The following is a 23169-nucleotide window of genomic DNA, read 5'->3' on the forward strand; positions in this document are numbered from 1 at the left end:
AAGTAATTATGTCAACACAAATTCTGTCAAAATTCCATTCTGTTCTTGTGTGACATTCAATTTAATTTCATTTTAGGTTAGGTTAACACAATAACCCAATGGCTGGCTTTATGAATATTAAACTATTATTTATCAGTTAAAGGCACTGCTGATGCTTTATATTTGGTCAAATATGCCCATGTTAGCTTACTCAATTTTATATAAATCTTCATAATGAATTATGCTGAGGTCCCTAACTCAATCCAGTCTACAATGGATAGGAATAAAATATGGTTCATGAGCTGAATTTCTACCTTATACTTGGAAGTCTGAAATAAAGTCTTTGCCTACGATGCTGTGAACAAGTATAAAATTGTTTAGCTCGACCATAAAATAAAATGCCAGCATAAATTATCTCTGAGGAAATTAGGTAAATAGGTACCATAAGATGTGACACCATGGTCCTGTCACACCATAAGATGTGACAGGAAGATTCTATTAACGTTTCATAAAGCCTTTCAGAGAGAATTTAGGCCATAAATCACAGTCAAAAGGCTTTTAGTCTCATTCCAAGTTCTAGGCAGTAGAAATGCCTGGTTGCTTATGATGGCCGTAAACCTGTCAACTCAGTAGCATTCAGATCACATTATCTCTGGTTAGGTGATAGGACTATGACATTTTGTAAAATAGGTATACTTAGAAATAGATTTACTTAATGGCACGGAACAGGCATATTGTTTTTTTTTAAATTTAGCCCTGGGACACAGTGCATGAGACAGATAATTTTTATCCTCTTTTTTGTGACTAGGTGAAGGAATCCATACATATTGCTTCACAATATATGATGATGTCAGATTGGGTGAACTAAGTAACAGTTTGTGATTGATGACTAAAAGCTACTAAACCTTAAAATATTATCAAGTACTGTCAAATTGGTCTTGAAATTCCTTAACGGCATTACTTGATAACTTTCTGTCATGAGAGTTGTCTCCCCAAGGTGCACATGTATGTCTCAGGAAAATTTAGATAAATACTTAAGAAGTCATATTAATTGATGGCAAAGTAAACTGCATGAAAAATGCAGCTTTGGAAAACATTAAAAGAAATGAAATCATCGTAAAAAAACAGCAAATAAAATAAACAACAACAAACCCACAAAACTGTTTAGATTTAAAGTGAACAGCACAAGTTTCCATGATCTATGACCCTAGATTGATAGAATTATGCTAAATTGAAATTAAGAAGAAACCAAAGTAGAACCAATGTATCTGTCAGTCACTAAGAAAGAAAAAATGGTTTAAAAAAAAAATTACTTCAAAATACTTCACTAGTTGTGAAGATAAGAATTTTAAGTATCTGAAAATCACCCCTTAAAATTCTTAATAATAACAAATTAATTAAATTTGTTAAATTAAATTAAAAAAAAACAAAATAACAATTAATAATAATAACAAACTTTTGTTATTTTCTTGTTTTCTGTACTGTCAGACTTTCTTCTTTAGATCTGTAGATTATACTCAATTACATTATTTCAATTAAATATTCCAATGCTAGTATAATTTTTCCTTCTTGTCTTTTTTTTTTTTTTTTAGCTCACAAACGGGTTTATTTATACTCCTTAGCTATGTATTATATTCTATATTCAGCTAACCTTACTTTAACTAAAAACTGAAATTTGGACCAATTCCATTGGTCCTGAATGTAACCTAAATAAATAAATAAATGCCCTAGTGGAAGCTACTATTTATTCCTCCTCTATTTATGATTATTACTGTACTTTGTATCAACAAAAAAGGCAGTAACATCTTGCCCACTCCGTTTTTCCCATAAATATATTGTCGAGATACACTGTTAAATTATCTTTGTTCTATATCTAAATTCTTCAGCTTTCACACAGTGCTTCAACTAGAGCAAGCTGATGATTTTGGTTTGCCTTATGGCTGCTAGAAACTGAGTTGATGAATATCTGTGTTTGTGGCTATCAAAGGTAGCCATCAACATAAATCTGCAGTGGAGCTATCAATTTGTGTGCTCATAAGTTAAATGCTGCTAAATCCAGTAGTATAGAGGGGAAAGCTATCAGTTAATAAAAGATTTGAGAGTTTCTTAAAATGCATCTGTATGTGCTGCAAGGTAGAAAATGAAAAGCCACCTTTATCAGTTACTGCAGAGATGTTGGAGTGCTAGAATAAAGATCCCCTTTACAAAAAAAAAAGAGAGAGAAATAACAGTCCTTAAGAAAAGAAGTAGCCTTAGTTACAATTAACATCCCATTTTTGTGCTAACAGAACTTCCAGCAGCTTGCTAATCCTTTACAATCAATGCAGAAGCAAACGCCCCAGAAATCATCACAGATGGTTGCCAAAGGTAGAAGGAAAACATTGTGATACCAGAGCTATTTGAGGTTTAAATTGTACTGATATGAACCTGACTCTTTTTTCAGTGTTATTTTGACAATATTCCTCTATAAATATTTTTGTCCTGTATTTGCACAGAAGCAGGAAAACAGAGCCTGATTAAATACTTTCTACCTTACAAAGGAACAAAAAAGCATGTAAATGATGTGTAGTCAAGACAAAAAATTAAAATAACCAGGTCCAAATGAGTATTAAAAAAATCTGGTAATAGATTTTTCAGATGTTTGGTCTGGTGCTATTATCTTTGAATAAATTTCAGAATATATCACAAAATTCAAGGTGTACCACTACATATGCCCCTAGTGTATCTCTCACTTCCTGAAACTCAAACAACTAGTTAGACTGGGATATGTCTCAGACAAAAGAAGGGAAAACACTCACACAGAACTAACTCAGTTAAGAAATCAAAGGATGAGAATGTAATATGATATAATTGAAACCAGGTTTTCTCCAACAAACCTGATTATATTCCTTGATGTAATTAGAAGTTTGGGAATGTAAAAATCATATAGATGTAACCCAGAATTTTGCTAAACTTCTGTTAACATAGAACATTCTAGTTAAAGTAACACAACAGTAGTGAAGTACATGTTAATTGAATTAAAAATCACCAAACTGATTATTCTTAAAAAAGTAGTTTTCATTCATAAATCATCAGTAAAAGGTGAAGAAGACAGCACTAGAATGTGCCCAGAGCAAAAGGTAGTGAGTCTTGTGTTATCTATTTTCATCACTGATCTGTAAACAAACATAAAATCATTTCCTAAGAGTCTGAAAATTACCTGTTATGATAAACAACAGAGTTTCAAAAAGTTTTTTGAATTACTTTTTCAAGTATATCTCTAAAATGAATTACATCTGATACAACCATATGCAAATTTAGACATCCAGGGAAATGTAATGCAGACTATCTACACTGGGGTGCTGAGACAGCTGGAAGGAGCAGGATTGGAAAGTGAGGCCTGATAGGATACATGGCATGTGGTAGATAAATGTATAAATATAAAATTCCACTGCTGATACTAGTGGAAAAAAGTGACAAGGGATCAGTGGATGTGGAAGCAGAACGTTATCAAGCATGTATTTCTCTCTCCAGAACATTAAAGAAATACATAATACACTTGCTTCTGCAAAGAGCACTTCCCATTTTTAAGAAAACCATACCAAAACCCATTACAATCCTCAAAGCAAAAAGACCATCTGAGTCCAATGGTAACTGTCTTATTGTGAGAAACTTCTAGTTTGTATGAGAAAAAGTAATCAATATTTAACAGTGATATATTCATAGGGCAAAAATTCTTAAGAGAGCAATTTACTGGGGGAAAAATTAGAATCAAAGGAGGAAACTGAAGGAAAAACTGCCTTCTATTCAGCAGTGAAACTGATTAATTAGTAAAGCAAAATACCAAGAGAAAGGTGGGATTCTTTGAGTCTTTGTGTCTCTAACTCAGGTAGATGCATTTCTTGGATTATACACTTCAGGCAAACAAAACATTAGATCTGTATTCAGGCAGAACAGGACACAATTTAATGTCTTGTGAAATGGAGGAGACAGATTAGAGGTGGATGAAATGGTTCCATCACGCTTAAATCTATGAATCCATGAAATATCTGTTCTGAAAAATAAAACTACATTGGAATGAAACTAAAACCAGATTTTAAACTGCTATTTGTATTACAAATGTGATTACGCCAGAGACTCCTTCTAACACAGCTGAGTTCTCTCAGGTATTATTAGAGGATCATGACAGTAGGAGAGACTGCTGTCTTCAATGAGATTTAGACTAGGTTGTTAATCCCCAGAATGTTTTTGCCAGTCACCACAGGGGTTATCCAGCTATCACACAGAACAGCTATCTTATTCTCAATGGCTTTAACTGCAAACTAGAGGGAAAATTGAATTCACAGCACAAAAAGAATTTCCAATCTCTAGAGAATTAAAATAACACGGTTCTTGCATTCAGAAATATTTTAGATGCTACTGTTGTATGAGTAGCCTGTACAGATCTATTCACTGTACGCTGCATGATCCTGTTGATTATCAGTCATGACACCATAAAGTGTTCTAAAAAGGTATATAAGAAGCCAATAAAGAAGGCTCCTTACATAATTACAAAGACAAATAGAATTTGTGCTTTGTTGATGAATGATGCTAATTAATACAGAAAAATTAATATCGAGTGGGAAAAGCTTAAAAAAGTGTTTTACATTTGTAAGAAATGTCATAATGATCATAAGTAGTTTCCAGTTACGGTAGAGCATTTTCATGAAACACTTTCAGCTTAAGGCCAAATTTTCTCAGATTAAAATACAGGTTTTTCAACAGAGATTACAAAAATCTAAACATTCTTAGGAAAGGGCCCTGCTGGCAAGAAGGGAGAACAAAGACAGCGTTATGAAATTAATGGAAGAACTGTGCTTGGTCAGTCTGAAGAATAGAAGGCTTTGGAAGCACGTAATAGCAATCTTCCAACACGTACACAGAGGTTCTCAAGACAGAGTCAGACAATTCACAATTGGCTCTGCAGCAATTGATATATTTGGAAAAAACAGACAGGTTTTCACACACGCAAGCTGACTTCAGGTCTGATATAGAAGTAGCACACATCAATGCCTGAAGAAGAATTACTAAGAGTTTAATTAGCAAAACTGCATTTAGACACTGAGATTAGGGAAACCAACTGCTTTCTTCTAGAGACAGTAAAAACAATATATAAACAACTAGATAAATAAATGCTATCAAAATTATCTCACCGTATAGACTGTTTCTACCTACAAGCCTTCTTTTGACTAATTTGTTTCATGTTTACAGATTTTCCTTTAATATACATTTAAACTGTAATATGCTGTCTTACTCTGAAGGCAAGTTAGTGTTCCAGTTACTAGAACAATAAAAAAATTTCAGCCTTCTCAGATATCTCTCTTACTGTTTTAGAGAGGTATCTCTAAAACTGGTATTAGAAGTAACATTATTCTCCACATGTATTAAAAAGGAGCAGCAGTGTAAGGTGTACACTGCCGCTGTGTGATCACAGAAATTTAATGACAAGATATTAAAGTGCCCACTCATCGATGCAACTCCAAATATTATAGAGGATTATTAGGTAGTTTTTAAGAGATCATTTGGCCCTGTATGCCTATCCCTTTTTCGTCACACTCTTCCTCCTTCAGTTTTTATGTGTTTTCACCAACCTCTCACACCTGCTGCTGCCTGTGTCCTCCCTTTCTTCCCCACATTACCAGCCTCTTCCACTGTCCCTCTCCCCAGGTCTCCTACAGTTCTTCAATTTACTCTTATTCCTGCTTCCTTAACTTGTTTGGATGCTGCTTGGAGGATCACTCAAGGAGCCAAGAGCACAAGAATTAAGTGAGTTATCCTCACTTTCACATCCACAAAAGCAAAAAAACCCCAAAAAAAACCCCAAAAACCAAAAAAGCAGTTACATTGAGAATCTATTTTTTTCCAGTAGTTCTAAAGCGTGGGTTTGAATGGCACCTTCAGAACTCTACCAAACTTCCCCGAAAAAGTCCACCCACTATATAAATCATCGATTACTTGGAGATTTTTACTGTGTCAAACACCAGAGAAATCTTTACTTTTATTGCAGTATATTCAGGTGATAATCTCACTGCATGAACCACCCATATCAAGTCAGATTTTGGTGTAAAAAGCTATCTGTTAAATGACTCTAATGCTTTTAACATGAGTAAAATCCGGTGTTCTTCCTCATGCCTATTTCAGGAGTAGCCATAGTATATTAGTGAAAACATTAAAAATCAGAAGCAACAAAAAAAGCTGTTGTTTAAGACAGATAGCAAAACCAGAATGCTTTAATCTAAAAGGTTGATAGCAGAGGAATTAAACAGCATGATAATAGACAGCACCAGACATTTATAATTAGTACTTACAGCAGATGTTTGTATAGGTAATAAAAAGTAAATATTTCCATTACAACTTCAAAAGTCTAGCAAAAAGTGCATGTGTGTTTGGACACAGACATAAAGTATACTGAATTTCAGCTACAGAATAAGTTAACTGTTAAAAACAATACTGAAGCTAAGGGATTTTAAAGAAAATAATTTAATTCCTCTCACCTGAGACAATGCCAAAATGAAAGCATATTTTCAGGAGTTTGATTTTCAGTGCACACTGGAAAAGGCTGAGGTGCTAAGAAGAGGCCAGACTATTCTTGAGACTGTCATCCACTATTAATAATTCTACCTATGTGTGACAGAACACTGGTTCGGTGTTCAGTGATGGCATCTACTGAACAGATGTGTATGACAGTCTTTCACGGTATTTTCCATTCTCTTCTATCTCAAATTACCATCTTGATGACAAATCATTACCATTAAAGTACATTGACTTCTCTTGGGAAACTGAATTGAAATTTCTGAATCTGGGAACTTTAAAATAAGCAAAGCCCTGGCACCCATAAGTTGCACCTGCATTACATACTTTTATTTTTGTTACCAACATCACACTTCCCACAGTTCAGTACAGGTTTGCCATTCACTGTATTTCTTTTCTGTTTGTAATACAGACATGCATTAGGTGTCTCTGTAACCAATGCTGTGAATTTTGAAAATCTAGCAATCTGATAACATTTTTATGCACACAGGTAAAGGAAAGCTTCTCTTATTATTTAACAATCTATTTATCCATAATAGAACTAGTTTTAATTGAGACAGAGGTGACAGAAATTATAAGATTTTTTCTTAGGAGCTGCTTACACTAGCCATTCCCAAAGGAATGACCTAGCAATGCCGTTTTTGCGCATATCTTCATTTTTTCTCTCAAAGCACTGTAGAGAATTTTGCACATAACAAATACGGGATATGTTGAATGAGATTCCACAGATAATTACCAAAATTTAGCTTATTATGCAAAGTACTATTAAAACCAAAAAGCTTTTATATGCACATAAACAATGGGCCAGATAAGTACAAAAGTGAACATTTCCTTTGACTATTAAACTTTGTATGAAATACATACAGTGGTTAAAGTTGAACCATGTTCTGTATTCATTATGCAGCTTATAAAATTACTGTCATGCTCAATGCAGTGCAATTGTAGTTTATATGATTATGGCTCCGCTGAAAAACTTCTCACTACCCTCACAATAGCCAATCAACTCCATGCTCTGAAATGCTTTTGCTTTGCTATGTTTTTTACCTTATGTGGCATTTTAAAAGTAGATAAGCTCAAATTAACTGACAAGCTAGTGAGAACCTGTTCTACTTTTGTTCAATGCACTATCCTAAGATTTCCAGAAGAGAGTACTCCAGTAAGAAGAAAAAAAAAAAGATTAAAAAAGTAATCATGGCTGCTTTATTCTCTTAAAGGAGGATAAAAGCAAAATGATTTATAAAAATGTCACCTATGGCAGGTATAGTTTATATCAGATCATATGAAATCACATTTACATCACGAGAGACTGTCTTTAGAATATAACTTGTGACCTAATCAGCAGGCTTTAAATTCAGGTAGTAGTAGCATTGTGTTTAAAACGTGTGGGTGGGGAATTAAAAGCCCACAGTCTTATCCAGGTGGTTTTACCTGTGTCATTTTATTCCCCAAGAATCCCTAATTCGCTGCATGAACCAGTGTTTTGGGAAAAATGCAAAACCAAGCAGAGAATAGTGAATAATAAAGCCCTTCTACTCTTAATTTTAGATTTCTAATACCAGCAACTCCTCCCTAATAGAAAAGGACTTTGTTTTAAACAGAATTTTTTTTTAAAAGTGGCAGCTACCAAAAATTGTACCTGTGAAAGCAGTTTATTCATGTTGCTATGCTAATGATATTGACAGCAACTTCTTTTTTTAATTAATACGTACCTTAGTCTTCTTGCATATACAGAAATAGACTTCTGACCCAAATCAGGCAAGCCAGAGTATCAGAATAAACATCTCATGTAAATATCTGTTGCACTTATATTTGAATGATATAATTATGCATATATGGACTATGTATATTTACACATCCACCATTTTTTAGGAAACCATGTTCATACACCAAGAAACACAATGGTAAAGTGCCTCCATTCAACATACAACATAGAACTTTTATAGGAAGGAAGGAGTCTGTGTCTTTTGGATGAATTGTCTTAGAAATAACCAGGTTTATATTTTTTCTCCCTGCACTTACATCTTTCATGACAGCAACAGACACCCATACAAAATACTGCTAGTAGATTTTACAAATCCTATAAATTTAGATGATCTAAAATTTTCGCATCACATTACAGTTCCGGAAAACATTATTATGCATAGGTGTGGATATTCTAGCACAATCACTGCACACCAGATCTTCAGAGGATACAGTGATTATGTAACTAAACGACTTGGGAAGTTGACAGTTGGATAGAAATGTTTTGGTTTTAAGGCCAAACAAATTTCAGTTTTGTAATTTGGCAACATTCACAACATTTTTCACAGACTGCAAAAGGCAAATGGAGGTGACCAAACTACTTCATATTACCAGATTTCTATAAATTCAGCATGATCAAACAACTTATTTATCCTCAGCTGCCTTCTCAGAAATGTCTGAGCAGTCACTCTCATGACACTTAAAAAAAAAACATGTTAAGACTTTTGAAATGACAGCCATAATTAGTGTTACTGGCAGCAGCTAAGTAAAGACATTACCATTTGGATTCTACACTTTTTCTGCATGGAAGATTTCCTATGACACATTTAAAGCTTAATAAACCTAGATGTAACTGAACTCAGTGTCTCTTCACAGGAAGTGTCAGGCAGAATTGCAGTGCTACTAATTCTGCCTCTAGTATCTTCTGTCGAGTAGTTGGCACTGTTGAATAAGCTTCTAGATATATAGGAATGCCTTAAGTTAATGCAATCAGACTCACTAGTAAAATAATTATCATTTTCCTAGACAAATTTGTAATGAATATGTAGTACTCATTAAAGTAACAGATTCAAAAGGAAAAAAAAAATAATTAAAAAAAAGCCCAACAAAAAAGGCAAAACCGGATGGGTGAAGCATAAACTTGGGAATGGATTTTTTTTCAAGCAGTGGAAAGAAAGGGAAGGGGAAAAAAGTATCAAGGCAGACAAATAATAGATAAACACGATTATAATAAGCCCCACTTCCATTCAAATGAGAATAAAGAAAGTTAGTTTTTGGTAGTGGTAGAGATTTCTTTGGCATATTGAACTCCCAACTTAGCAAGTGAATGTGGTCACCATTGCTCCACATTTTAGGAGAGCCACAGTTATCCAGACACAAGATAGTATGGGCAGGCTGGCACTGATCTGGACCTGCTGATCACTCCAGCAGGTGAGATCAAGTCCTGTCATGACTCTCACATCCTGAGGGCCAAGTTGGACTCTTGGTATACCCCAAGAAGATACAGGAAGACTGGAAAAGGTCTTTCTCCCACAGAAAGGTCTTTTCTTCCCAGAAACCACACCAAGACTACTGCTTTGCCTTACTTAGGCAAAGTAAGTACTTATTTCATATTCCATTTACATGCAACAAATCTATAATGAGGAAACTACCCAAATTTTAACAACATGAAAAATATGTCAATTCACAGAATGAATCAGAGATTTCATTTTACTTCTAAATAAACTTCAGATTACACACTCTGCCTTTGGTGACTCTTGGATATCATTATTTAAAATATTTTTTTAATCAGCTATCTATATATGCTCATTTTATATAGTGCTTCATAATTTTTAGTACTGATTTAATGTTTAAATGAGGGCTGCATGTATTTTTATATTTCTCATATTACTTACGGGTCTTCCGAGCAGAATCTTCCACAAAAAGAGAAGAAATGTCTTCATCCACCCCTGCTTCATTCTTTGCAATACAAGTATATGCTCCTGTATCTTCATAGCGCACATTGCTAATGTGAACCTCACTACCATTTGCTGAAAGGAGAGGAAAAATTCAACATGCAGACATGCTAAAGTGCTTTCAAATTATACATTCAGAAGGCTTTCCCTGCTCATGCTAATTAAACTATTTTCATTCCTGAGTTCATAACTTGGAGGCATGCCAAACTAATCCAAAAGTGTTCAACTGGTTAGTGAATTACATGCACTATTATTCATCTCACAGATATCCAGAATGCCTCAACTGATTTTGCATTTCAGAGCCAAATATTGGCCTGAGGTTTTATATATGTTTAAATGACTATGGTTGTCTTTAAAGTCAGGTGAATATTAGGTTTTTATTATGTTGCATTTGGTCACTTGACACTGTCACTGGCTTTACACAAAATAACCCAGGTTTCCATGGAACATAATGGGCTAAAATTTCAAGATTTTAAATAACATTTTTAATAAAATTATTTGGTTTTAGCAATCAGAGGCACATGAGTTTATTTTTGTGTGACTCCAATGTAACAACAATAAAAAACAGGTACATTTGAATTTTACATCTGCATCAGTGTAGAAGCTTATGGAAATCACAAGTATGTCAGCTTGAATAGGAATATGAAAAAACAGTCCAGGTTTCACAGGCAGAAGTCTTTTAAATTATATGATGTGAATAATAAAATGGTCAACGATTAACTGCATTTGAAGCATAGTATCCTTGTTCAGCTGTAGGATCTATTTTACAAACCCAGCTTTTTAGGTATTCTAAAATATGGACTAGAAGGGGCACCTGGTTATGGTGCAATACTCCTTCCAGACCATCTTTGTCTTGAAGCTAGTGTATAGATAATTTAACCTGGGAAAAAATCCGGGAAAATGAGATTTTCAAAATTTTCTTTCAAATAAGTACCTTCAAGAAAATGGAATCAAATGTATTTTGCTTAGAGAAGAACCATTTTTATTGATTTATCATAAATATATGATACAGAGGCAAAGGAAAAAAAGAATACACTCTAATCCCTACAGGGGAAATTAACAAAATGCTGCTATGAAGGAGGAGTCAATCCCTTTCTAATCATAGTGGAAAGTTTCTACAAGGCAATTGCTCACATATATCCAGGAGAGAGGGCCATGAAACTGTGACATCTATAGGGAAGCTAAGACTGTTCAGAGAAGCATTCACCACCTGCTTGTCCTACTGTTTCTCACACTGCAGGTTGATTGCTGTCCTATCCTGATGCTCATCCTGCTTTTGCAGATGAATGAGAGAAGGTTTTGAAGGGAACACTGGCAACATGAGATTTTTTTTCCCTATGGCTGATCAAAAATCACCAGAAGGACTGCTCAAAGGTTTTGTGCTAGGCAGGTTCACTGAATTTTCTGAGTCCTGAAGATTCACAGAAAATAGGGGGTTTTGTGTGTGGTTGTGATTTTTGGTTTTGGCAGTGAAGGCTTTTTGGTGTGTGCACAGTGACTTTGCACTCTCCTGGAGGTCTGCTGAGACCCTTCACACATCAGTTTCCCTCCCTGTCCTTTCTGCCATCAGGTCCCCAAGTCTCACTGAGACTTACCAGTTAAAAAAACTCTGTTTTTACCTGAGCTACAGTAAAAGTAAAGTTCTGTCTGCTACAGTAAAAGTAAAGTTCTGTCTATGTTCTGAGCTAAATTTAAATCTGGACTCATGAAAAATAAAGAGATGTCCTGGTTTCAGCTGGGATAGAGTTAATTTTCTTCCTAGTAGCTGCTACAGAGCTCTGTCTTGGTTTTCATGCAAGAATAATGCTGATAATACACCAATGTTCTAGTTGTTGCTGAGTACCAGTTACCCTGATCAAGGACTTTTCAGTCTCTTACACTCTGCCAGTGAGCAGGGGCACAAGCAGCCAGGAGGAAGTAGAGAAAGGACAGCTGACCCAAACTAGCCAAAGGGGTACTCCATATCAGTATGTCATGCCCAATATATAAACCAGGGGGATCAATCACTGCTCAGGTTAGGCTGGGTATATGTCAGTGGGTGGTGAGCAATTGCACTGTGCATTACTGTTCTTTGTGGGTTTGTTTTTCTCTCTTTCTGTTTTTTCTCTTTCATGATTATTATTAGTAATATTAATATTATACCTTATTTTAATTATCAAATTGTTCTTCTCTTGGCCCGCAGGTTTTGCCTTTTTTACAACTCTCTCCATCTCACTGGGGAGGGGAGTGAGCAAGCAAATGCATGGTACTTAGTTGCCAGCTGGGTTTAAACCATAACAATAGATTAATATCATTGCATTAGAACAAATCTTTACAGACAAAAGCATTGTTTCTCTATTTAAATACTAGTATTCCATACTCATTGAATGGCATTAATATAGTTGTAGTGACACATTCTAATGAAGTGTTGAGCTGCTTTCTCCACTCAGAAACTGCAGATTTTTTAACAGAGAAGAGCACACCGGAATTTACTGGTGATTCTGCCAGGAAGCACAACCATTATTTCTAACACAAAGAAAACAGAGATGTGTCTTTGGGAGAAACTGGAAGACATCTTCTGAAATTTCTGAAATGCTTTATCTTAGATTTCAACCCTTCATTAAAACTACATAAGAAGAGTTACTACAGAAAGGATGCACTGATAAAGCATTCACAACCTGTAGAAAACAATAAATATGCCCCTTTACCTTGAAGAGTTAGCTGTTTGGATAACTTTGGAGTGATATCAATCCCATTCTTTAGCCAACCAAGTTGTGGGTTGGGAATACCTTCAGCATGGCACCGAAGGCTAGCAGTCACACCTGGCTCTCTTGCCTGGCTCTCTGGATAGACTCGGATTACTGGTGGAACTGAAGAAAGGAAACAATTATAGTTTAGTGGAGAAGACTATTATTGTCATTTTAAGAAAAATAATTATAAGCAATTTTAAAGACTCCTGCAGCTATATATAATAACGCACAGATGTGTTATTAGCCACATATTCAGTGACATTCAGGGTTGAACTCCATCACAGAAAATTTATGAAGCAGAAAGAACGCTCTGTGAGTAAAACCTATTTTCACTGCCTGTGGTATCAATTTAAAGTCTGAACTCTAATTCAATATTTTGGGGTTGAGTAATATGATAGTTATTTTTCCTTAAATTTCTTTATAAAATATGAATAATGCACAACCAGTATGTCATGATGTGACGTACAGAGATTGCAACTGTCTTGTTTCACAAACCTTTTCTTTAACACGTCATCTCCACCTTTCCCTTCTCTTCAAAACATCTACCAACAATCCATTTTATCTGTATAAAACATGTAATTACAGAATCACATAATGGTTGAAGTTGAAAAGGACCTACAAAAATCATCTTGTCCAGTCCCTCTGCTGAACACAGTTGCCCAGGACCATATTTAGTTTTGGGAGTATCCCCAAGGAAGCAGACTCCAACACCTGGGCAACAGGTGCCAGCACTTGGTCACCATCACAGTAAAAATAACGGTGCCTGATAATGCTCCCTAAGGGATTCTTTTATAGATGAAGGTGGAAAGCAGGGGCTGGTCAGGTCTTATCCACTAGTGTGCATGAGCTGTCGACTCTTATGGCATGAGCCCTGAATTTCTCCTGGGTTAAGAAACCCCCTACACATGCACTAAGCTCGAGCACTCTGCTCCTAATCATGCCAGCATGGGAGCTGCTCGCCTCAGCAATCATTAATGAAGAGGTTAAGCAGGACATTTATAAGACTATTCTGAGTTTCATTATTAAAAAAATGTAAGAATTGCTGACATCACTTTTCCAAGGTTTGGAAACTTGCTGCAGTATATGCTTACCAGCTAAAAACCTGCTATATAGCACACATCAGTATTGTCAGAAAGGGCATATGATATCACAGTGGTCATAGAATCATAGAATAGTTAGGGTTGGAAAGGACCTTAAGATCATCTAGTTCCACCCCCCCTGCCATATCACTACTGTTAACGACTAAGCAAGATGATTTAAAAATCTTGCTATGTAGATTTTTTAGATGAATTATTACTGATCTTAATTATGTATAGAGAGAATTTGCTTGAGGTGACTTCTAACAATAAAAAAAAATAAAATAACTGTAATGAAGGTTAAAGAAGCATAATTCCTATTCTCCAAAGTTTTGTTTAATTCAACTTAGCTGTTGCCACAAAATACAGCTATACAGCTGGGTAGAGGATGAAGTATCAGTTGATAATGAAAGAAGATAACAAGATCAAAAATGAACTGTGTCTATCTTGGCACAAGAGTAAATATTTTCAAATTCTATCTGACTGTTTACAAGAAATGTCGCAGCACGCCACCCTATTACAGCACTGAAATGCCTTAGATTTCTACATTGCAAGAAATACACAAATGTACTGTATCTCAGAGCGGATGTGGAAACCAGTAGGTTTCAAGGCTATTTTAAACCCAGTCAGAAATTAAGGTAGTTTCAAATAATATACAGGAAAAATTACAGGTAACCTTAACACACAATCTGCAAAACCATATTAAAAGAACATGGAAGAAGATTAAAAATATGGAAATTATGGCTGCTAGTTGCTTAGACTACCAGCTGAGAGCAAGAGTGTATAAAAATCAGGGATTTAAGGATTCTGAGTTTCTGGAAAGGATTTTGCTTTTATGGACATGGATCTGTACTTTTCATCTCAAGCCTGACATTCCTATTCCTATTCCCCCTCCAATCCTTCCCTGTTTTTTCCCCTCTCCCATAAGATCTTGTGTGTTCCATACTGAGACCTTGCCTTCCCCACTGAGACTCCTCAGACTAAGCCACTATTCGACTGCACGCTCAGATGGCCTGAGCCTCTTTTGGCACCTCAGCTCCCCATCTGACTTTGACTCACTTCCTAGGATCCAATTTTCATGTCTGCCCTATTCAGCAGTTCTTGACAGAAGGTGCTTTAGGTGGACTGCCCCATGCTGCAGATTTTCCACTTCATCAAAGCCAAATAGTTTATTTCTCCACCTTGACTCCAAAATAGCAAGGATCACCATTTCCTTAGAGATAGAACTGCCACAATTTAGCACTCTGGAGCATCTCAGCAACAAAAATAACTTTTAGGACCAAGTGCAAGGCATTGGAACTCTGTATACAATATTAATATATAAAGTGGTTCATTGAATATATTAATACCATCAAAAGAAAAAAATCAGACTGACAGACTCAGATTTGTATAGTCATATAGTCTCATGTGGTTGAAAGTTTTAATTATTTTATAAATGCTAATAATTAGCATTATTTAGTGAAATAGTTCCTCCTGCGCCATTATAATTTTGTATTTTGGGGTGTTTTATTAACTGTTTGTATTAATTGTTTATATGAAAAACAGTCAAATACCAACTTATAAAACTGCTTACAATATTTAGTTTACCATATTATTTGTATAAGATTAGTCTAAATTTTTTCAATCATAAACCATGTCTTTAACAGCCCTCATTGCCTGTATTGTTCAAAAGCAAGCTCATTATTCTTTACTTCTGTACAAGAAAATTCAAAACTAAAAAAAAAAACCCTAAAGATTTTAATCTTAAACCAAAAATAAATTAAATTTATATATGCATATATGAAATATTTGCAAACTAGTCAATGTAAAATATATGAATATTTATTCCTAAAAATATATAGATTTACACACATGTAAATCAAGAAAGAACTTAAAATCTAGTTCTGTTGTTTTCATTGAGCCTTCACATCAGATCTTTGTGACCAATAAAGCCTCATTATCTCATTAACCTTTTGTCTGACTCTCCTGTTGATACAGGTATCGTTACATTAATTAGTCATTATCACAGCTACAAGTACTGACCATCATGCTTGTGCTTAGGAAGATTACTGCTTACAAGTGCAGCTCTAAACTATGGAAGAGCTGTTCATTTATTTCCACGTTTTTATCTCCGTTTATCCAAAATACGCACAGCAAATGATCCTATTGCACTGAGGGACTCCTCCTTTTCCTTGCTTCCCAGGAAATCAACATCCAAAATTGTACTGGAAGATACCTCTCCAGTGTCAACTTGAGAAAAAACAACCATCTGAACACAGCAAACATGGCCCAGTCAATTTGTTTGGACAACTTTAAATTTATATGAAAGACACAGAGGAGTGGAACAACTGCTTAAAATAATCAGAAAAAAAAATCACATATAGGAAAAAGATCTAGGAGGAGAGGATATTACTATTCAAGAGAAGGGAAAGACCTATCTTGAGGGCACCAGTAACAACTGCAGTGAAGTTTTGTCCAAGTACAGAGTTCAGGAAAGTGGTCCTTAGAACTTGCACAGATGTAGGAAAATGTAAAGATCAAGATTTCAAATCCAGATGTCTTCGGTTAATATACTAAAATCAGGGTAAGAATTCAAAATAATAAAATTGTAGGGTAGTGGTTTTTTTAAATCTTACATTAAATGCAAAATACTTATTCTGTACATAGCACACTAGAAGTCTTCACAAGTCAACAGTTTACAGTGCAAAGCAAATCTTTTGGACTATTTTTACTCCTTTAATAATTATTCATACGGAAGTAATAAAATGAATATTACTGTATTGTATTGTTTTTCATTTCTTTTCTGTTAAGCTGAAACACTGTAAAAAAAGTAAAACAGTAACAACAGATTTGCTTAACAAAATTCAAATCCAAGTCTGCTATGAGCTTGGTAATTAGAACATTTTTCCTTACCATTCACTTGGAGAATATGCGTTTGATAGAGCTTATCATAGCCATCAGCATAGCAGGTGTAATTTCCCATATGAGTTGTGGTAACCTTAGTAATGTACAAGGACCCATCATCTCCAAAATCCTACCGGGAAAGATTAAAAATAACGTTATCGTAATTGTGCCTGCATCTCTACAGTAATTATGCTCATCATCATGGCAACAAAGCTGTGATGTAAATACCAAACATCACAAATGTTAAACCAAAACAGATGACAGTAATCTGAAAGCCAAATATTATATTTGTGAATGGCAGAGTTGTTGGATCTTGTCACACACATTGTGCCTGTAAAAGAAAATAAAACTATTATTTTATCAATTAGTTAAACACTGCAGAAGCAATACGTTTGTTTATTTAGCTCTGATAGTTATTTGCAGAAGAAATGCTATTTAGGATTGGATATGATCAGATAGAAAAACTAAATCTCTGCACAATTTAACAAAGCAAATGACATCCTGTGGAAGTCTGTCATCCTTTGAAATGAGCAGATACATAGAAAAAAAAGATCCTCTTTTTTCTCCAATTGAAGTAATAATTTTTAACTCCATCCTTTTATGCATATTTAATTGGCGCACAGGCTACACTGGGTTACATTAAAAAATCTGACCCTCATTTGGACTCCCCATTCAATTTTCAGTTCTATTTTAATTAATAAAATATCATTTAAAATTTACAACCAGTTGTAAACTGTATCAATTATTGTAAAAATGAACATTTAATAGTCAGTTTTATTCTTCCTTGTCATTTTTCATGTCTGCAAGGACCACGCTAAAATAACAGTCCTAGTCTAGTTTCTTCCATTATGTCTCAGATTTTATAGTGCTTGTACAAGTCCAAAACTGTTTTTTCTACATCATTTTTCATGATTTACTTTTTCAAGGACATTTCTCGACAGTTTGTTTCAGTCTCATATAACAATCTTTTTATTATTATATATGCATTGTATTTACATAAAACAACAATTAAATTATTTGAGCAGAGAATAGAAAATGGGAAAGTAAAATGATGACAAATGTCTTTTAGCCTAGTAGATAGTTTCTGCTGTAGAATATTTAATTCTGAAATTAAAGTGTATAACCTATGATAAAATACATACAAACCAGAATCTGTTTCAAACTAGAAAAAGTATGCAAAATCTCATATGGCATGTAGGTCAGCCCGTGTTCCTGAAGGAAACCTGTACTTATATGCCTGTAATCATATGCCTAATGTTAATATATTCTACCATAAACTCAGCTATCTTTCTTGTGTACTAAAAAGCTGTTTCAAAGTTTATCAATATTCCTATGTTTATAATGTAGTTTTTCTTTTTATCCTAAAATTATTCATGGCGAGCTTATAGCCATTTTATACTCTAACATAAATAAGCTCTGAAATAGCCTTTAAAATCTTTAAATAACTTACAATATCCTCTCCTTTCAATTAACCACAGGATACGGCACTATAAAATATACACATCTACACATTATAATTATATGCAACACAAATATTCATGCACATATGCTCACACATAGAGCCCCAAGTATCAAACATGTCTGATTTCACTAGAATAGGAATAATCACCAAGCTGCAATAGGTACGTGCCTCATTAGATTCAGTGATTCATTACAGAAGCACTGCTGTAAACTGATTTCAGGGATCTGGGATTCCTGAAGGCAAGTGTTACCAGCAAAGACCATGGTAAAGGAAGCTTTTAGTACACCAGCCTCTTCCACTTCTTTTGTCACCAGGTCCTGTGCCCCACTCAGCAGCAGGCTCATATTTTCCCTACTCTTCCTTTTGCTACTGATATAGTCCTGAAGCCCTGTAGAAGCTCTTCATGTCCCTCACCAGATTCAGTTCCATGGGGGCTTTATCTTTCTTAATCCTGCACATTCTAATAGTGTTGTAATATTCTTCCTGGGTCACCTGTACTTGCTTCTACCATGCTTCCTTTTCATTTGAGTTCTGTCAGGAGTATATTGTTCATTAAGACAGTTCTCTGGCTGCCTTCTATGTCCTGTTCACTGTGACAAACTGTTCTTAAGCATAGAAGAGGCAGGTGATCCTTAAAAATCAGCCAGCTCTCTTAGAAACCTCTTCTCTTCAGCATGGTCTCCTATGGGATTCTTCCAAATACTTCCTTGATGAGACTGAAGTCTGCTCTCCTGCAGTCAGCTCTCCAGAAATCCAGGTTTATGCTCCTACTTTTTACCTTGATGCCTCCTCCTAGGCTCCTTTACTCTACCATCCTGACCTTATATCTACAACCAGTTCAAATTCTTCAAATTCACAGAACAGTGTTACAGCTTTTAAAAACAGAAAACTCGGCTGTAATATCTCACTCAGGGAGTCTGTAAGCTGCACAGTAAATGAACTTAGATAAAAAATATTACTATGTGCTGCCTTATTCCTACATTCTATCCTTTGAACATTGACAAAATATTGGACTAGATTAACCTCTGGTCCGTGATGTCAATTCTTATATTATTCCATGACCCCACCTACCACTTTCCCAAGTTATTTGGATTTATTTTTTTCAGTCCCCACTTTCTGGTTTTTATTCTTTCCCAGAGAACATAATCTTAGTGATTTTATGCTCATATTTCACTGAGGCTGCCTTTCACTATAACATCTTTAGTCTTCTTGTAGATTGAAACATAAATAAATTGGAAAATTGGAATCTAGATGAACTTGCCTTTCTCACTTTTCTTTCAATAGACTCAAAATATTGTTTAAAAAAAACCCAAACATGTGTTTCACTGTGTTTCTTCTCCCAAACATGTTTGGGCAACTAAATTTCACACAGCACAACTGTGCTTCAGATGATTCTTATAGTTGCTTGTTAAGAGAAGAAAATAACCCACCTAAAAATTAACCCATCTGGTAAGAACGTCAACAGCCTGCCTTAAGATAAACATAGCTTTCTGCATTAGCACTTCAGTTACACAGACAATATTTCTACCAAGTCTTCAATATGCCATCATATGTTACCCTTACAAAAAAATAGTAAAAATAAAAATAAGTCATAATAAAAAAGCTTTAATGCATACTTTTAAACTTTGATTATGAGGATGAATACAACTGGATTTCCTGTCAAAAAAACGCACCTGAAGAACTCCAACAAACTTTCTAATTTGGTATTTTTTTTATTTTATATCCTTCCAAAGTGCTTGAAGTGCAATCAACTTTTATCCCTTTATTATCTAAACATGTTTTCAAAGCATTGCTGTTCAAATTACAAGTGGAAAAATGAGGAATGTTCAAAAGAACCACACTAGAGGTACTTTTATTTAGCAAATGTCTAATATTGCTGCCTGCAATTTTTTGCCTAGTCTCTGCCAAAGATATTTGTGAACAAAACAGGACACAGAACAGAGTGTATTAACATTTAGCTGCTGCAATACAGTCTGGGGCTTGTTTAACTTAACATTCCTTATACTAAGCTATTAGATATTGCTTTGAAGCATACTTACCTGTCCCAGGCCTTTGACTGATTCATTATAGTGTGATGACATCTTTAGTACCCTATCTATCCTCCAAGTAAATGGATATCTGTGTTACCACTTCTTCCTTCTTTTTCATAGAAATCATAGATGGATAGGATGGATAAAACATCCCTGTGGCTATTTTACTGAGATATCTGTATTTCAATAGGATTCGCATATGATGTCATCATTTTGTCAGTCAGAGAGTTTGAATTTTATGGATGGCTTTTTTATTGTTCTTGCTGTTGTGTTTTATTGTTTGGTTTGGTTTTTTTTTACAACTACAAAACAAATGTCCCTGAGTTCAGTGATTGCTTTGTTAATTAAAGCAAACAATTCAATACAAACAGAACTTAATGTTAAGCAGCTTTGGAAAGGGATGATGAAGTATAAACAGAGTTCTTCAACACTGAATGTTGACATATATTTAGTGGTTTATAGAATCACTTGTAAGATAAGTCACTGACAAAACCTGCATCTGTAGACACGCATCATTGAACTAAAACCTTCAAACACCAACAGCAACGCATATAGAAAAGGGGGTTTTTACCTTTTGAAAAAAAAGACTTGGTTATCCTAAAAAAATTGCTACAAGCTCAATTTTTTGCTAAATATCCTATTGTTCAAATGGTGTGATACTTCTACAATTAAACTGAGAACTATTTTTGTCATGCATAAAAAAAGATAGAATTGAACAATTATTTTAACAATGATTCCACTGCAATTCTATTCTGTTGAAGGACTTGACATTTAAGAATCATGGTACGTGTCACGAATAATGAGTAAAGGAATATGGAAAAAAACATTCATCAGTGAATCTTTGCTTAGTTGTCTTAGTGTTAATATAACAGAAACCTAAAGGCGATTTTTGTTTTTAAAACAACAATTACTTCCTTCACTTTTACAACTTGCTTTCATATGCTAATGCTTTTCACATGAGAGAGTCTATGATCATTTGCTTGCACTTCTTCATTAACAGCTCTGTTGCCAGCTTTCTCCCCACAGGAAAATGTATAATGAAACAGACTGCTTGAATTTGTTCATCATCATATAGCCTAGGATTTGTCTGATTTGGTTCGTGGTTTGTTTTTTTTTTCACACCACAGTAATTTAGTACCAATATATTGTTCTTAAATAACCTTTTTTTTTTGCTTTGGCTCAAAGGCTTCTGTACTCCAAATCTTGACTATTCCTTCATCTAGAGATCACAGTGCTCACCCTAAAAAACATTTCCCTCAAAATGAAAATTAAAAATATTATGTCTTCATTTTCCTTTTCACTCAGTGCACCCACGCTGTTCCCCCTGCCCAAATCTAATTTCTATCATATAACCAAGAATTCATATCAGAGAATTTAAGGAGTTCAGAAAATTGAATTGGGGATGACATCTAGATTTAGGTGATCCAAAGCTATTACAGCCAAAACTGAGAGATTTTTTTTAAAAAATAAGAAAACATGATTAGTCTAGAAAAGGAAGTCTAACTCCATCACAAAATCATTTCTGACCTAGTGCTTAGAGTCCCAGATAACACATAGGTATACCAAAGTTAAACCATTAATGCACATAATTTAAACTAGGGCTTGGTACTTGGGTTTTCCACATTCTGAGTGGGTTTTTCCTCTTTGGGAGGGTGATTACTAGGGTTTTCGGGGATTTTTTTGTTTGTTTGGGGTTTTCTTGTTTTGTTTTGTTTTTTTTTTTATGATAACTTTCTGACCAGCATTTCAGCCTCAGCTCTTCACACAGACCCAAACATTTTATAAAACTGAATATAGTGTATTTAAGAGATCTATGAACTGCTTAAGAATCTTGGTTTTGAAATTTCCTCTCTGTAAGCTCAGTTTCTGGCAGCTGATGAATTCTCTGTGCATTTCCTGGAACACCAGAAAGCACCATTACTTTGTACATGGTAAAAAGGTGTTTTTACACACCAAAGTTTACACTTACACACTTTCAAAGTACTAATTTTATGTGCCCTGTTTTATGTAAGTCAGAAGAAACAATTGGTATAATCTTCTTACAGCTTTAACATTTTTAACTTCTAAAAAACTTGAAAATATTACTCTTAACTTCAAAACACCACACTTTGGGGAAGGAAAGGAAAAATAAATAGAAAAAAAAAGAAAAGATATCAAGGACAATAAAGAATAGAATACAGGAATAAGAACATGAGAACTGGAGATGTGAATTCTTAGTTATCTTAAATCAGAAAAAAATATCTTATTGGGTCCCTAATAAATCGAATTTGCAAGCACCAAATATTTTTAATAAATAGCTTTTAGATTACATATGAAACTTGCATTTATATTTGCAGTCTTCGACAAACCTACAACAAAGAAGAAAATTACATTGGTTGGTAACATTTTTTGCTGATGGTTAGTAATGTAAACACTGTTAACACTTATACTAGCTCAGTTATAATGATAACACAATTTGGGTGGGGGGCCTTTCCTTCCTTGTTTTTAAAAAGAAATCTTGATTTTCTTACAGGGAAAGGAAAAAAAAAAAAAATCTGCCTGTGAACTGATCAGGAAAATAATTTGCACCCAAGAATTAAAATTTTGCATTGGTCTGCTAAGGGAAAGCTGCATCAATAATTGCAGCCATGTAGATATTTTCGAAACAGCAGCTGTTTGCTTATAAAACACAGCCAGTATAAATAATCCCTTTTTTTTTTCCCTGTATATCCCTCCACCCTTTCTGTATTTATTTCAGTCAACTCATGGAAGTACCAGTAACAGTAA

General features: G+C 34.6%; 1 protein-coding gene across 5 annotated transcripts in view; it reads right to left on the reverse strand.

The window, feature by feature from the left end:
* The window catches only part of FSTL5 (follistatin like 5), a 318360-nt gene that overhangs the window by 57987 nt on the left and 237204 nt on the right, over positions 1–23169 (reverse strand). For all 5 annotated transcript variants that reach the window (XM_057419057.1, XM_057419061.1, XM_057419058.1 and 2 more), the window contains exons 8-10: positions 16921–17041; positions 12911–13072; positions 10164–10298 (exon numbers count right to left, since the gene is read on the reverse strand). In XM_057419057.1, the coding sequence (XP_057275040.1) occupies positions 10164–10298; positions 12911–13072; positions 16921–17041 (418 nt within the window). The remainder of the gene's footprint in view (positions 1–10163; positions 10299–12910; positions 13073–16920; positions 17042–23169) is intronic.

Source organism: Pezoporus wallicus, unplaced genomic scaffold, assembly GCF_028554395.1.
Source record: "Pezoporus wallicus isolate ANWC-B61680 ecotype Strahan unplaced genomic scaffold, APGP_CSIRO_Pwel_v1 contig_2384, whole genome shotgun sequence".
NCBI lineage: Eukaryota > Metazoa > Chordata > Aves > Psittaciformes > Psittacidae > Pezoporus > Pezoporus wallicus.